The 17,925-nt window shown below is 41.5% G+C and overlaps 1 protein-coding gene across 1 annotated transcript in view; it reads right to left on the bottom strand.

Annotated features, from left to right (window-relative positions):
* Positions 1 to 17,164, bottom strand: part of HTRA4 (HtrA serine peptidase 4) — a 35,352-nt gene extending 18,188 nt beyond the window's left edge. Inside the window, exons 1-2 of the mRNA XM_072149243.1 lie at positions 16,205 to 17,164; positions 3,334 to 3,433 (exon numbers count right to left, since the gene is read on the bottom strand). Of these exons, the coding sequence (XP_072005344.1) occupies positions 3,334 to 3,433; positions 16,205 to 16,640 (536 nt within the window). The 5' untranslated portion in view covers positions 16,641 to 17,164. The remainder of the gene's footprint in view (positions 1 to 3,333; positions 3,434 to 16,204) is intronic.
* Between the last annotated feature and the right edge of the window lie 761 nt (positions 17,165 to 17,925).

Genomic DNA, 17,925 nt, shown 5'->3' with positions numbered 1-17,925 from the left:
GAAAATCGGCGCAAATCGGAAATATTCGGGTAACACGGCGGGAAAACGCGAAACGGGCCCTTAGTAAATGATCCCCAGTGTGTTTATGATTTTTATTGTTTATTTATATTTATATCAGTTCTAGGGAAAGTGGGGTGCCCTCTCCATACAGTGGAAGCCGACGAGAGGTTAACAGTCTTTCTATGCTATTATTACGGAATAATTTGCCCCAGAAATAACTTGGTGCCACATTTATTGATGGTTCGAGACCATCCAGCGCAGAATAAAAGAGTGGAATCTAACTCTGCACTATGATCTATTGTAATTGCTCAAAATTTTAGTGATTATTTTGTTAAACCCACTGAATTAAAGTGGAAATTCTGAACTTCTTGTCTTGTTCAAATTTCCAGGTGGTAATGTTCAGAACCAATACTTAGAAAAATATTTTTCTGTCCAAATTTTTATGGACCTATCTGTATATGTCTGTGAGGATGTCTGTATACTGTATGTGGAGTGTACTGCATCATAGGAGTGTTTTTCTGAAAAAATATGTGGTGTAAAGGGAGAAAAATCTTCACTTTTAACAACCAAAAAATTATAATTTAGTTGCCTATAAGGTTGGTGGCACACGTGGCGTTTTGAACCCGTTTTTAGGCCGTTTTTAAGCAGTCTGTTAAAAAACGCATCTCTTTTTTGGACGTTTTTTGTCCATTTTCCAATTATCCTAATTAAGATAATTGGGAAAAACAGTCAAAGACGGATGCGTTTTCAAAAAACGGCCTAAAAATGGGTTCAAAACGCCATGTCTGCCACCACCCTAAGGTCCAGTGCACCCTCTCTGGCTGTCTGATCCAGTCCAGGACCACTAATTAGCATATTGGGTGGTGAAACTAACGTCACTGATTGTGTTGTGGAGTGGCAGCTATTCAGGGTGCGTTCACACATGACAGTAACGCATGCATTTTCAATAGCTTCACAATATCTCAGAAGAGGAGATTTGCCTAATTACATTGCTGTCTACATTGCGCTTACAAAACGCAATCTCCGTCAGCTCCATAGAGATGAATGGAGCAGAACGGTCATGTGCGGCTGGCTGTTCCGTTCATCTCTGGTGGTCGACGGGGAGTCCGACAGAGGTACCTCGGAACCCATCGGACTCCCATGTTCTCCTGTCCTGTGGGAGTTTCATCACTGAGACCCTCACGATCTGTAAGTTAGGCCCTAAGGTGACTATTGAGAAGATTAGAATCAGCTTTATGATGCTAATATAACATACTCCTTGTATAACATCTTCAGTATCAGAACAGCTCAGGCAGCGTTAGAACATGTGTATAAGATCTAAGTTATTTTTCTTACATCTGTAATATTTGCATCACCTTTAGCCAAACACCTAAATACCTAAAGTATAATTTGCTACTCATAAAAAGCAAATACAAACAAAATCTCTCACTATTACGAGTCCAATCGCCCTATACATTGTTATAACAGTGACCATGCCATCAATGCGAATAGAGCCTTACATAATTTCTTACCTGGCTCCCTGCTAGTAGCTTGTGGTGAGTCCCTGGGAAGGGGGGGAGGGTTTGTTCAAATGACACAAGTCATCTTCTCTTCAATCCCACTGCCTCACTTAGTCCACGTTCACACATTGCGTTTTGGTTGATTTTGCATAGCTTTTTGAAACGCATTGCAACAACTGAGGAGAGGTGATTTGCCTAATTACATTACTGTTAATATTTGCGTTTACAAAATGCATTGGGAATGCAATGTTAACGCATGTAATAACACTACATTAGAAAATGTGTTATTTTAACATTTGTGTTAACACAGTGTTAACAAATGTAAACAGCAATGTAATTAGGCAAATCGCCTCTCCACAGCTTTTGTAATGCGCTTCAAAATGCAATGAAAAGGCAATGTGTGAACGCGGCCTTAGGAAGCAGGGAGAGGCTGAGGAAGGGTAAGGGGAGAAGGGATTTTGGAACAGATGACTTTGAACTGACCAAACCTTCCCACCTCCTGGACTCACGACACTTCGCTGGCTTGGAGCCAGGTTATAATAAAATATTGATTAAAAAGCACTGGATCCACTGACATTTCTGACAAAAACTATTTTGAACCTAACATACTATAGGCTATTGGAACCTATATTCAGGTAAAAAGGACATCCCTGATGATAGGTTCCTTTTATAGTTAATCTACCATCAAAATCCAGCATGATAAACCAGGCGCACTTACTCATAGATCCAGGCACAGTGACTGTAGTAATCTTCTTATATTTGTTATCCATGGCCTCCTTCTTTCTAAAATCAACTTTTATAATTATGCTAATGAACCTGAAGGGCTTCTGGGGGTGTAACCAGAGCTCTTCCATGCTACTGATTCATAGACTGGTACATGGTGCAAGGAGCACTTCCCCATCCCACTACTGCTGCTACTTCATCTGCTGACATTACATCAGGCAGAGGGTGAAGTGTTGAGGGGGAAGAGTGGGGAGTGAGACACTGAAACAGCCTGTGAAAGCAGGGACACCCTTAGGAGTCTTTAGGTTCATTTGCATAATTTTAAAGGTTGATTTTAGAAGGGAGGGGGCCATAGATTACAAATATAAGAGGATTACCTGGATCTATGAGTAAGTGCCCCTAGAATTTAATGGCAGATTTCGTTTAAGAAATTATATTAAATCTTTTGAAAAACCAAAATGAAGTGCTAAAGCTTTAAAGGGGTTGCAGAAAAATTTTGCAGTGGGGCAAGAGAGGGCTTTTAAAAAAAATAAACCTTTACTCACCTCCTTCTGTGCTCCCTGTGTCCCGCGTCTGAGCTGTACCCCTGTTTATTTACGTACAAGGGAGTACCAGGCAGTCATAAGTTGCCAGATTGGAGCTGTTGTTGCCCCTGTAAACAAAAAGGGGCGTGGCTCTGACACCGGGAGCCCCGGAGGAGGTGAGTAAAGGTTTAGTTTTATAAAGCCCTCCCCAGCCCACCTAATTCATTCTTCTAATAGTAGGACAACCCCTTTAGTTGTCCCTTGGAGATATGAGAAGATTTCAGCTCTGAAGCCTGCAGAATTATTGCAGCTATTATTAAATTTATAAAGTAGTTGTCGTACAATACAGGTTCATTAAAATTAAAATTGAGACATTTCTCACCTTTCTGTGTAAGAAACTTTTTCAAATGAAAAGCAACTAAAAAAAGTTTGTCGGAGAACCCAACACATTGGGGCTTAGATTATGCACCACGCACAACCCCTTGAAGGACGCCTTTTCCAAAAATAGAAACATGGCAGACAAATGTGCAGTGTATTAGCCAGTTCCAAGTTGGATCCCACCCATGAAATCCAGTCCTGATGATTACCTTCTAAAGAGTTCCAGATGGACAACCGCCGGGGCGATCTTCTGTACCACGTCAGCGATGAAATTAAACTTGTATCTCAGGCTATTAGGGTAATGCGAACCTTGAAAAAATATTTGTAAAGCTGTTAATAAAGCAAATAAATCTAAAAATAAAGACATTTGCAGGGAAAGTTCCATCATATCATAGGCCGATCTGGTTCATGAAATAGGTGCTGACTGATTTAGAGGATCTTTTCATCATAATGGACTGTTTGTCAAATGTATTCCTATATTTACAAAAAGTTGCTTAGTGGAGACCTTTGCTCCCTCCATTCTGGCCCCTCTAGGCTATAAAGCAATAACAAATTACTCATTGGGGGTCCCTGAACCAATAGTGTTTATCCAGTGTTGGTCTCAGGTTACTAATCCCCACCAAAATATATAATTCTGGGAGCCAAAATTCCAACAAATTGAGTTGTTTTTAGCTCACCCTATAGGCCCGTCATTGGGATAGACCCTGGTCCAACCACAGGATCCTCTAGAACTCTTGTAAAGGAGTAGGACCCTAACTTGATCAATGAGAAGTCAACTGTTCAAGCCACACCAATTGATGGAAAGGACCCCCATAATCCCCTTTACTTCCCACCAGCACAACATTTGTGATGTGGACTTCATGGGCTGCTGCCCTGCATTACGTAGAGTTGTGCAAAAAGATATTACTAGAAGGGTACATAGTTACTGACAGTAGTAATTGAAAAATACATTTATATTCCAGGATTGCAGCTGGACTGAGAGCTCTGGGATAGTTTCCTCACACTGCTGTGTTATAAGATCTCTGATTTCCAGAGCCTCTACTAGGAGAGTAGCAGTGCTGTGAGATTTCACACAAGAGTACATCAGAGTGCATCAAATCCAGCTACAATTGTGGAATATAAATGCATTTTTAGTCCAGTATTAGTTAACTGCAACTGAGTCTCTCTGATTGCCTTTATATATTCCACTCACTGCTAGTTGAGTGCTGGTTATATTATCTACTAGCTTGTTGGATTGTGCTTTTCTTGCTATCCTACTTTACTTCTAGTTTTCCAATTTTTTTGGCTATTGTTCACAGACTATCCCTTTGCATCCGCAATTTTGTGCCTCATCTCTGCGGTGACCCGGACCTCAGACCATGTCTTATCGTTTTCCATTTGTCTTGTTTCGTGTCTGCACAGTGACTTAGGAAGGGATTGCCTTTGTGGTTGTCCCCTATCACTTAGGATACGCAGAGGCAAGCAGGCAGGTGACAGTTAAGGGGCCTCAGTTTAGGGCTCACTGTCGTGTCTCTCTTGCCAGGGGCCCAGTCCCCATTATAGTCTCTTGGAGCAGAACATGTGCATATAGTCTTGGGTGCAAGCATTGAAAGGCCTTACCATTCCATAAACAGATACATTCCAAGATGAAGCAACACTCCCAAAAATATGTTTATTTCACCAAATGTAAACTTCAATATTTCCAATGGCTGAATATGCAAGAGGCTGAAATGTTGCAGTTGATATTTGGTGGAATAAAAGTGTTTTTTGGGAGTGCTGCTTCATCTTGGAATTTGTCTATCTATGTATTAATGTGTATGCAGTGAACACCCCCTAGTGGTGGCTATGGGTAGACAAAAAGCCAGTGTCCCAGCAGACACAAGGGACCATTGATGGGCCTTCTAGCACTACAAGTCCGATGCTACTATGGTACTGTAGGTTAGATTCTTAATTTTATTTCAGGAATAATCACTTCTTTGGTAGCAGAATATTGCGGAATGTATGTGGAATTGTATGGGGACTGCACAGTACTACTACTCTTATCCTGTATATATGGACACAGCACAGTACTACTACTCCTATCCTGTATATATGGGGACAGCACAGTACTACTACTCTTATCCTGTATATATGAACACAGCACAGTACTACTACTCCTGTCCTGTATATATGGGCACATCACAGTACTACTACTCCTATCCTGTATATATGGGCACAGCACAGTACTACTACTCCTATCCTGTATATATGGGCACAGCACAGTACTACTACTCTCATCCTGTATATATGGGCACAGCTCAGTACTACCACTCCTATCCTGTATATATGGACACAGCACAGTACTACTACTCCTATCCTGTAAATATGAGCACAGCACAGTACTACTACTCCTATCCTGTATATATGGACACAGCACAGTACTACTACTCTCATCCTGTATATATGGGCAAAGCTCAGTACTACTACTCCTATCCTGTATATATGAGCACAGCACAGTACTACTACTCTTATCCTGTATATATGGGCAAAGCACTGTACTACTACTCCTATCCTGTATATATGTGCACAGTACTACTGCAACTATGCTGTATATATGTGCACAAAACAGTACTACTATTCTTATCCTGTATACTGTATATGGGCACAGCACAGTACTACCTCTTTTATTCTGTAAATAAGGGCACAGTAGTGCTACTCTTGTCTTATAGATATGGGAACAGAATAGTACTACTAAACTTATACTATATATAAGGGCGCTGCAAGTACTACTACTCCTATCCTGTATATTTGGGTACAACACAGAACTACTTCTTATACTATCTTATCCTATATATATGGGCACAGCACAGTACTACTAGGTTTATCCTATATGTATGGACACAGCACAGTACTACTACTCCTATCCTGTATATATGGACACAGCACAGTACTACTACTCCTATCCTGTATATATGGGTATATCACAGTACTACTACTCTTATCCTGTATATATGAGCACAGCACAGTACTACTACTCTCATCCTGTATATATGGGCAAAGCTCAGTACTACTACTCCTATCCTGTATATATGAGCACAGCATAGTACTACTCCTATTCTGTATATATGGACACAGCACAGTACTACTACTCCTATCCTGTATATATGGACACAGCACAGTACTACTACTCCTATTCTGCATATATGAGCACAGCACAGTACTACTACTCCTATCCTGTATATATGGGCACAGCACAGTACTACTACTCCTATTGTGTATATATGGGCACAGCACAGTACCACTACTCCTATCCTGTATATATGGACACAGCACAGTACTACTACCCCTATCCTGTATATATAAACACAGCATAGTACTACTCCTATCCTGTATATATGATTACAGCACAGTACTACTACTCCTATCCTGTATATACGGACACAGTACGGTACTACTACTCCTATCCTGTATATATGGGCACAGTAGAGTACTACTACTCCTATCCTGTATATATGGGCACAGTAGAGTACTACTACTCCTATCCTGTATATATGGGCACACTACTCCTATCCTGTATATATAAGCACAGTATGGTACTACTACTCCTATCCTGTATATATGGGCACAGTAGAGTACTACTACTCCTATCCTGTATATATAAGCACAGTATGGTACTACTACTCCTATCCTGTATATATGGGCCCACTACTCCTATCCTGTATATATAAGCACAGTATGGTACTACTACTCCTATCCTGTATATATGGGCACAGTACAGTACTACTACTCCTATCCTGTATATATGGGCACAGCACAGTACTACTACTCCTATCCTGTATATATGGGCACAGCACAGTACTACTGCTCCTATCCTGTATATATGGGCACACTACTCCTATCCTGTATATATAAGCACAGTATGGTACTACTACTCTTATCCTGTATATATGGGCACAGTAGAGTACTACTACTCCTATCCTGTATATATAAGCACAGTAGAGTACTACTACTCCTATCCTGTATATATGGGCACAGCACAGTACTACTACTCCTATTCTGTATATATGGGCACAGTAGAGTACTACTACTCCTATCCTGTATATATGGGCACAGTACTACTACTCCTATCCTGTATATATGGGCACAGTAGAGTACTACTACTCCTATCCTGTATATGTGGGCACAGTACTACTACTCCTATCCTGTATATATGGGCACAGTACTACTACTCCTATCCTGTATATATGGGCACAGTAGAGTACTACTACTCCTATCCTGTATATATGGACACAGTTCAATTCTTTCATTGCTATTCTGCTTACACAGTATAATCACAGCACAGTACTATTACTCCTATCCTGTGATTACAGGCACTACACTGGTCCAGCCATCTCTCCCCAGCTCAGGAGAGACAGTTGTTAACATCACAGCCGGCTCGCTGAGCTGGGGAGAACCAAGGCAGTGAGCCGGCTCCCATCTCAGAGACCACCAGTGTGCAGCCTGTTAGATGCATGAGTTTAGGTGATGATGTCGTCATGCGTTTCCTGCGCCGCATCTCCAGAATCCCAGAGAAGGTTCCAAGGGAAGAGAAAAGAAGGTGCAGAGAGGAACAAGGTAAATATATATATTTTTTTTAACTCTTAGCTACTTTTGCCAGGAGCTTAATTTTTGAATTCATCCACAGCAATAGGTGACAACATTGCTGTGAATTTGCTGTGATGTTTGAGAGATGTGGTGCTGCAAATCCACACATAACACATGGGACACATGTATCTTAAGGGTGTATTCTTACCTGAATATCTGCCATATACATTTGTTCAATGAGAAGTTACCCGTGAAGATCATTTCCCATAAATGTAGCCATGTTGTCCATTAGAATTGCACTAGACCTCCTTGGATACAACCACCCCTGCTCCCTTCAAGCGGTGGACAGACATGCACTATGGAGGCCTGACCGCTCACCTCGGATTACGTCCGGGACTTGCTGTAACTCCCAGACATTTAATATATTAAAACCATTTGTTTCTTTGTGCAATCACTCCAGCAACAGTGGTCGTAACCAAAGACAACAATCTAGTTTCTAAAGGACCATATCACTACATTTATGGGAAATTATCCTCACACAGTTACATTTAATAACATCCAACTGAAGAAATGTATGTATATGGCAGATAAATTCAATTAAATGTAAATGTCCAGATAAAAATACCCCATTAAGTCAGGCTTTGTGTTTATTTATTTATTTTTTTTCTGCTGGTCAGATGTATCTTAATTGGTTTTCTAAATTAATACTTGTGGAGGGAAGGTCTTAAGTGAATTTAGCAACTTTTTACAACAAACCTCATAAAAACGGTCTCCATTGCTGTAAGCGGTTTTCTATGCCTGGCTCGAACGGTTATGGATGTGCGCCAAAATTAGCGACTTTTTGCTAATTTCACATCTGACTTGTGGTGATAACTCAGGGAACACAAAAGTGCACCGGAACAGGTATTTAGCAGGGGATTGTGTTGCACGTGATCTGATTTTGGCGCAGCTGGCTATCATGCAACAGAAATCGGGAGGCGTGTCGTCGAACGATCCAACGGATTCGGACTGAGTGCAGGATTTAAGATTCAAATTGTGTCGCAAGACAATGCACTTACATGCACCAGGAAGAAGAAGGTGAACTCCTGCGGACCTGAGCGGGGAAGCGACACATGCAGGATATCGGGCGCACAATCTTAGTGAATCGCGGCACAATTGCATTCAAGTCGGACAATACACTTCGGGTGAACTCCGTCGGCCCGGGTAAGTAAATGTGCCCCTATGTCTTTATAGTGGTCATACAATAGAGGCATGGGGCCTCTGAGGTATTATGATGTTCTGCAGCTGCTGAAGAGTGTATCATGAGGGTTTGCAGCAGCTGAAGTGTGTATAAGGAGATTTTGTAGATTATTCATAATTTTGTACATAATTCATTTAAAAGGAACCTATCAGCAGAAATTGGCCTAATAAACCACTACCAGTATGTTATCAAGCAGCTGAACACCTTCAAGATCATGTTTCTTTCATGGATTGGTGTGGTGGCAGCATCCAGAAAATCAACTTTGGAGTGAGATGGTAAAGTCAAGGAGGCGGAGAGTTCAGCACTGAAGTCAAGTTCTCCTGCCTCTGAACCCTGCACTCATGTGATTGACATCATGCATCAGACTTCAGGAGATCTGGTAAATGATGTCCCTGAATGCAGGACCATATTTGCAGTGAAGGAGGCAGGGAGAGCATGACTTTAGTTTTAAACTCTCCACCTCCTTGACTTTATATAACCAATTTACAAGTTGATTTCCTGGATGATGCCACCACACTGGGCCATGAAAGAAATATGATCTAGAAGCTGTTCAGCTTTGTGACAACATACTGGTAGTGATTTATTAGGACAATTTCTAAAGACAGGTTCCCTTTAAGCTTTATGATTTGGGGGTGGGGGGCACTTTTTTGAAATCTGCCCTGTTGTACGCATTTCCAAGAAATTGCCCTGCCTAGGTGCTACAGTGGGGCAGACGCTGGGAGTACTGGACACTGCGAGGTTGATGCTGCGACTATTGGCTACTTTTTGGGACCACTACTTTGGGTGCACTGTTACTAAATTGACTAAAGTGGGGATGCAGTTACTATATTGGCTACTGTTGGTACACTACTGTTGGGGCCCTGTTACTATATTAACAACTTTGGTAGCATAGTTACTATAATGTCTACTATGGGGACATAATAGTGATTTCTAGGTGAACTACAAAACACTTCTGTGCTGCAAAATTTTGGAGAGGCGAGTCATGGCTGGAAGACGCTGACATGACTGTCCAGGTAGAAGAATAAGAAGATGAAAGAAAATACTATGATGTCATCTGTGACTTGCTGTATTAATTATAAGCACAGCCCTACATGGAACTGCAGCAGCAGTACACAGCCATACATGTACAGTAGCTACAGTAGCAGTACACAGCCATACATGTAGCCACAGCAGCAGTAAAAAGCCATACATGGAGCTACAGCAGCAGTACACAGCCATACATGGAGCTACAGCTTCAGTAAAAAGCCATACATCCTATCCTGTATATATGGACACAGCACAATACTACTTCTTTTAACCTGTATATGTTTGTACAGCACAGTTCTACTACTCCTATCATGTATATATTTGTTCAGCACATTACTACTACTCCTATCCTGTATATATTAGCTCAGGACAGTACTACTACTACTCCTATCCTGTATGTATAAGCTCAGAACAGTACAACTACTACTCTTATCTTGTATATGTGGATACAGCACAGTATTATTACTACTCTTATCCTGTATATATGGATACAGCACAGTACTACTAATACTCTTATCCTGTATATATGGATACAGCACAGTACTACTACTACGCTTATACTGTAAATATGGATACAGCACAGTATTGTTACTACTCTTATCCTGTATATATGGATACAGCACAGTACTACTACTACTCTTATCCTGTATATATGGATACAGCCCAGTACTACTACTACTCTTATCCTGTATATATGGATACAGCACAGTACTACTACTAATCTTATCCTGTATATATGGATACAGCACAGTACTACTACTACTCTTATGCTGTATATATGGATATAGCACAGTACTACTACTACTCTTACCCTGTATATATGGATACAGCACAGTACTACTACTACTCTTACCCTGTATATATGGATACAGCACAGTGGTACTACTACTCTTACCCTGTATATATTGATACAGCACAGTACTACTACTACTCTTACCCTGTATATATGGATACAGCCCAGTACTACTACTACTCTTACCCTGTATATATGGATACAGCCCAGTACTATTACTACTCTTATCCTGTATATATGGATACAGCTACTCTTATAGTGTATATGTGGGCTCAGCACAGTACTACTATTTTTACCTGTATGTATGGATACAGCACAGTACTAATCCTCTTACCCTGTATATATGGATACAGCCCAGTATTACTACTACTCTTATCCTGTATATATGGATATAGCTACTCTTATAGTGTAGCAATACTACTATTTTTATCCTGTATGTATGGATACAGCACAGTACTAATCCTCTTATTCCGTGTATATCATATTCCCACCTTGTAACATTCCCGTGTTGCCCGCTGATATGTTTAAACAACACAAAATGTGAGGTCACATTTAGGTGTAATAAGGCAGGTTACCCCGTCTCACATACACGCTAAGAATCGGCACAGTACTGGGTCAGTGTTGCTGGGAGGCCGCTTCCCTTCTATCCCCCACATGTGTGCAGCCAGCATGTTCTCGCATGACACTGACTCACAAACACACACTCACAGGTATTTACCCTGCAGAAAGCTACCTGTCACCTCCAGCTACGACACACAACATCAACACATCTAGCTCCTGCGGCACCCTGTCTTACCAACACTTCCAAGAAGAGAGACCACCCACCCCCTATACAGAGGTACCTACATATAACACACTCCATAACCGGTGGCAATGATACAGGCGGTGATATAGGGGGAGTAACCTTAGATGCAGCAGCTGTGTCTCATCCTTAATGATCAGGGGGGCTAAAGGCCACACAGGTACACACCTGTATCATACATGTTAACTAGGCAAGAAACTGAAAGTAGGGCCAAAATTAGCAATTTAGTATTCTGCCACCTTCCGATAATACTTGATAATCCACTGCCCATCAAGCAGGGCCAATGCCAGCACTGGGCATAATAATAATAATAATAATAATAATAATAATAATTCTTTATTTATATAGCGCACACAGGTTACGCAGCGCTGCACAAGCATGTCAAATTGGTCCCTGTCCCCATGGGGCTCACAATCTAAACAACCTAACAGTATGTTTTTGAAGTGTGGGAGGAAAACGGAGTACCCGGAGGAAACCCACGCAAACACGGAGAGTACATACAAACTCTTTGCAGATGTTGACCTTGGTGGGCATACCTAGGCAAATGCCAGGGCCCATGGCTGCTGGGGGGCCCACATAAGGCTGTACATAAGGAATCCATGGGGGTGAGGGCGGTGTATATAAAACACCCATGAGGGGCTGATTGGAATGATAAACTAGGGAATAAATTAGGGAACAGGTGACAGTTATAGTTTCTGAATGTTTAATGAGTTCATTGCAAAGGGGCCCACTGAGGCTCTGTCGCCCAGGGGCCTACTGAAACCTGGAGCCATAAAATTCCAGCTATACAGACAGAATCAACCCCAAATATGACCACGACAATGCAGACCGCGCTAGGAAGCTGTTTATTCATACCTTTTGGGTTATATTCCCATATTGAAGCTTCTGGGAACGTGTCCTCACACTGCTGTACTCTGAGTTCTCTGCCTTTTCCACTACCCCCTCTCATTGGATGCAGTAGTATAGTATAACCAAAAGCCTGCTACAGATTTACCTCAAAGCAGAGGAGAGGGTCTTAGGACCAGCTCTATGTAGAGAGCTAAGAGCACAGCAGTGTGAGGACTCACAGTAGGTGGAGATCAATCATACTGTAGGAGGCTTAGATGGAAAATATGGCTGACAGTATATTTAGCGCTGGAGGAAGTGAAGCAATGAACCTCTTGGCTCCTGATGATTTGTCTAATATAGATTTTTTTGTGAGATGCCGACTGTCTCTTCCAGGGCCACGGCTTACATGATACTTTGCATTAATGGTGTACTGTCATGTGTGTCACATCAGGACTGTGTAATGCTGAAAAATATGTTTTTGCAACATTTTAGTTGTCCAGGATGGGAAAAACATGGCTAATTTCTTCCAAAAACAGTACCACACCCACCTATAGGTTGTATGGACCCAGTCACCTTAATAGAGATGAGCTGTAATAGTAGGCACAACCCTCGGACAGGTGGGGCGCTGTTTTTGTGTACCTGCACGCCATTAAAGGGGTTGTTCGGGGGGTTGAAAAACATTGCCACTTTCTTCCAAAATCAGCACCACAAGTGACCATGCTTTGTAGCTATGCAGCTAGGTTGTAATACCGGCACAAACCATAGTCAGGTGTGGCACTGTTTTTTGTAAAAAAGAAGCTGTGTTTTTCAACTTCTGAACAACCCCTTTAATTTTTATGGCATTTCAGGTCCTACTATCCTGTAAGCCATCCCATGAATCTTATAATAGAGAGGAGAACAGACTGAGGGTCACATTAAGGAATTTTGGCCCACGTTCACACCAGTTTCTGGGTAACCCAGTAGTCTGACCTATAGTGGTCCTATGAAAAGGGGGTAAGGACCTTTTGTGAGAAAAATCCCTTTAATTATCCTTTCTTGTGTTAGAGACTTGTCTAGAGGGGCCCTCTGCTGCTAACTTTCTTAAAGGGATCTGTGAGTCTATACTGAGGGACCCATAGGTCTTTTCTTGTGTGTATCTAAATGACGCAGACTCACAGGGTGTCTACTGGACTGTAAAACAAACCCATAGGGACTTTGTATGTAACATTAAGTAGTACATGGCCATAAGTCCTTCTAAATGTATAAAAGTCTTTGTTACCTATAGCAACCAATCACAACACAGCTTTCATGTTCCAAGCACATAATATGGAAAGAAAGCTGTGCTGCGATTGGTTAGTTTTGGCAATAAAGATGCTTTTCTTTTAGACAGTCTTCAAATTCATCCTTGACATATAAGATAAACCCCTCTGCCCACTGTGACCTCTGGTGAAGCTCTATGGATTCTCCCAGGCCGCAAAGATCAGCTGTAAAGTGTCTGTAATGAAGCTTTATGGATAATCCTTGTTCCCATGAAAGCACAAAACTTTGAAAATCCAATTGTCACTGGGACAAAAATATTTTTTTTTCTACAATTATAATTATAGAATATGCCTGTTTCGATTTACATACAGATTCAACTTAAGTACAAACCTAAAGAGGCTATCTTTACTACCTGTGCGTGTATATATATATATATACAGGCGGTCCCCTACTTAAGGACACCCGACTTACAGACAACCCATAGTTACAGACGGACCCCTCTGCCCACTGTGACCTCTGGTGAAGCTCTCTGGATGCTTTAAAATAGTCCCAGATTGCAATAATCAGCTTAAAATTGTCTGCAATGAAGCTTTATTGATAATTCTTGGTCCTATTACAGCAAAAAAATGTGAAACTCCAATTGTCACTGGGGCAAAAAAAAAAAATTGTCGGGAACTACAATGATAAAATATACAGTTTCGACTTACATACAAATTCAACTTAAGAACAAACCTACAGTCCCTATCTTGTATGTAACCCGGGGACTGCCTGTATATATATATATATATATATATATATATATATATATATATATATATATATATACAGGTATTAAAAATTTTTTTATATATATATATATATATATATATATATATATCTTTACTACCTGTGTGTATATATATGTGTGTGTATATATATCTCTACAACATGTGTACATAATGGGGGTCATTTACTAAGGGCCCTATTTGCGTTTTCCCGACGTGTTACCCGAATATTTCCAATTTGCGTGGATTTTCCCTGAATTGCCCCGGGATTTTGGCGCACGAGATCGGTTTGTGGCGCATCGGCGCTGGCATGCACACGACGGTAATCGGGGGGGGCGTGGCCGAACGGTAACGCAACGGATTCTGAAAAAACAGCCGCATTTAGAAAAAAAAAATTGGTCGCATGGGCCATACTCGCATGCACCACGATGAAGACGATGAACTCCGGGGCACCCTGGCGGACTTTGGCGCAGCAGCGCCACCTGGTGGACATCGGGCGCAGGACCTTCATGAATCGCCGGAAGACCCGAACGCTCGTCAGAGAAGCTGCCACTGGAACGCGAATGGACCGGGTAAGTAAATGTGCCCCAATATGTGTATATATATCTTTACTACCTGTCGGTAGTAAATCGGGATCAATTATTCCCCCCTGAACCTTTAGGTTTTAATAAAATGACCAGGACATTGCATATATACTCTACATACAACCATAATACAATCCAGAAGAACAACTTTCAGTGTATTTTACTCTATTTCACTCTAGGCTAAAAGGCGTCTATAATACAAAAAAAGATGTAGCAGAGCCGAGTTGAGATCTGACAATTTTAGATTTGCAGCTTTCCAGAGCAATGAAACCTAAAACCCCATTTTCTTACCGGGTGTGATGGACCTGATAGCTCTGCTACCGCTGCTTTTATAGGCCATAGAAGTAAAACTCATTCATCTCCTCTGGCCTGAAGATGTAGAAGGGTCAATGTGGTTATACAAGTCTTAGTAAATATAATCCTTAACTATTACTGAGCGCTCATTTACAAACCAATTTGGCTCTGCTACATCAATAACCCAGAGTAGATGGATGTGTTATACTATCACATGTGGAGATTATGTATAAGATTACATATCATTATTATATTTTTGTATACTAAGTGAATATATATATAACAAATTAGGACCCAAATTATATGTATGAAAAAGGATACTATAAGAGGTATCTCAAAACCTGCTAAAGATGGACTGGGGTATTGTGATGGGGGCACTTATATAACTTTTTAAAACTATGAGGTCCATCCCTATAAGCAGAGCATCTTCTTAAATCCTTATATTGATCTTCTCTCTTTATATTGAACTAAGGCCGACTCATATTGGATATGCTTGATTACATTACACCATATTGAATGCCTGGCCACCATGTGTCTTACTGGCCATTTCATCCCTGACATTTTTATTGCCACAAAGGTCCACCACATATGCTCAATACTAGCTTCTTCTCCACAATCTATATGACAATCGCAGATAATTCCGAGTTATATGGCTCAGGGAACAGTAAATGGAACCTAGTGAAATAGTTGTTCAATATGACGTACCAGAAAAAGGTCCCCCCTAAACCTTCTCCCTACTCATCATTGTATGTAACTTCTCTCCATCTACCAGAACATTCAATACTCTACATATCAAAGAGAATCCTTTGGTGTTCCCAAAAAACAACCCGGAATGGAAGATGGGAACTTACTAACAGAGGTCTTCAATCTATAGATCTCTCTGTCTGTGGCCACAAAATAGTCAGAGAAGAACTAGTGTAGCGACTTACCTTACTTGCCCAACTGGTCACCCTCCCACAGCTCCTTACCAGTATCACAGGGCCCCTTCTGGATGTGAATGGCAGGTGGAGAATTCTGCAGTCTTGCCCGTCTGTTCTCAGCTTTCAGGTGGCACAGGTTCCGGTAGGTCTTCCCATCACTCCCACACACTGGTTCACTGGTACTACAGACACACACTCCTATTCTTCTCCTGGCAGCACCTCCAGGTAGGACACATTCCAGACCTTCTCCACATGGAGATCCCCCACGATGACCACAGGACTCTCCCTCACCTGCCCCGCATACTGGACAGCAACCGCATGAGTCTCTCACTTCCCCCGCCTGGCAGGGCGACTGTGGACGAGGGCATCGAGATAACTCACACACTCTTGGGCAGCTAGATGCCTGGCGACGAGAAATACGTGGGACGGCAGATGCAACGAGGGAGAGAAGACATAAAGAGCTCAATGTCCATAGAGGAGACATCTTCTTAGACCTAAGCAGTGGAGATCACCTCATCCACCTAAAACCCTCTTCTTGGATCCTATATTTGTAGACCCAACTCATACACTAAGTCTCTATCCTGAAACCCAAAATCTGAATCTAAATTTTGGACACCAGTGGTGAAAATCTTTCAGTTTTGTCCTTGGTGGTAAAGCCTATCTTCACTTGAAAGATCTCTACCGGTTAAAAATAAGACTTGATGGATCTTATGGGGCTTTCTTCAACCTTACAATATCTGAGGTCTGTAGCAGTCATCTACCTATAAATCTCCATTATTATCCAGCAGGAGAATGTTCCTGTGTAAAAAGTTGCAATCTATGTCCTCGCTAGGTCTTCTCTTTTCTCCAGTGCCCCTTTTCTCTCCCAGCTACAGATAAACCAGCAATATCCAGGCATTCGTGACAAACCCCCCTGTGCTCCAGCCCCAGGACATGTAATCTAGCAGTAGACCCGCTTCTGTGCCTTGTCTCCTCTCCTCATAGTCGGCTATGTGAGTTGAGCTGGAATCATTGGCTGAGTCTTCTAGTTAGGTGATGTTATTTCCATCTAGTCCCACCTCAGAAAGAAGCCAGCCCCCAAATTCCTGCCTCCATCGTCCCATCTCCAGCATCACGCTGCAAGTGTCACAAGTGACTACAGCAAGAAGAAATTGTGAGGGTCTGCCAAATGTCACCTAAAATTTGTGAATTTAACAACTATTTATAAAAGTATATATATATATATATATATATATATATATATATATATATATATATATATATTTATTTGCTGTAGCTGTAGCGTTGTCCAGGATAGTAAATAACTGCTCTTAGCTATAACAAAATAGAAAGGGTTAACAAAAACTATTTTATATGTCTCTATCTCTCTCTGACTGTCTCTCCCTTACTGTCTTTGTGTCTCTGACTGACTGTCTCTGTCTGTCTCTAACTGTCTCTGTGAAAATTTCTGTCTCCAAGTGTTTCTGTCTGTGTTGATCTGACTGTCTCTGTCTCCATCTGTCTCTGACCATCTATATCAATGACAGTCTCTGACCAACTATGTCTCTAAATGTCTTTGGCCGTCTCTGTCTGTCTGTGATGTCTCTCTCTCTCTGACTGTCTCTGACTGTTTCTGTCTCTGAGTGTCTCTGACTATATCTGTCTGTCTCTGACTCCGGTTTTCTGTTACTGTCTCTGTCTCCAACTGTCTCTGTCTGTCTCTGACTGTCTCTGTCTGTCCCGAACTGTCTCTGTCTGTCCCTGACTATCTCTGTATATCTCTGACTTTC

This window comes from Engystomops pustulosus, chromosome 4, assembly GCF_040894005.1.
Source record: "Engystomops pustulosus chromosome 4, aEngPut4.maternal, whole genome shotgun sequence".
NCBI classification, from domain to species: domain Eukaryota; kingdom Metazoa; phylum Chordata; class Amphibia; order Anura; family Leptodactylidae; genus Engystomops; species Engystomops pustulosus.
The sequence above is the reverse complement of the archived record's forward strand: the minus strand, read 5'-3'. Positions and strand labels throughout refer to the sequence as shown.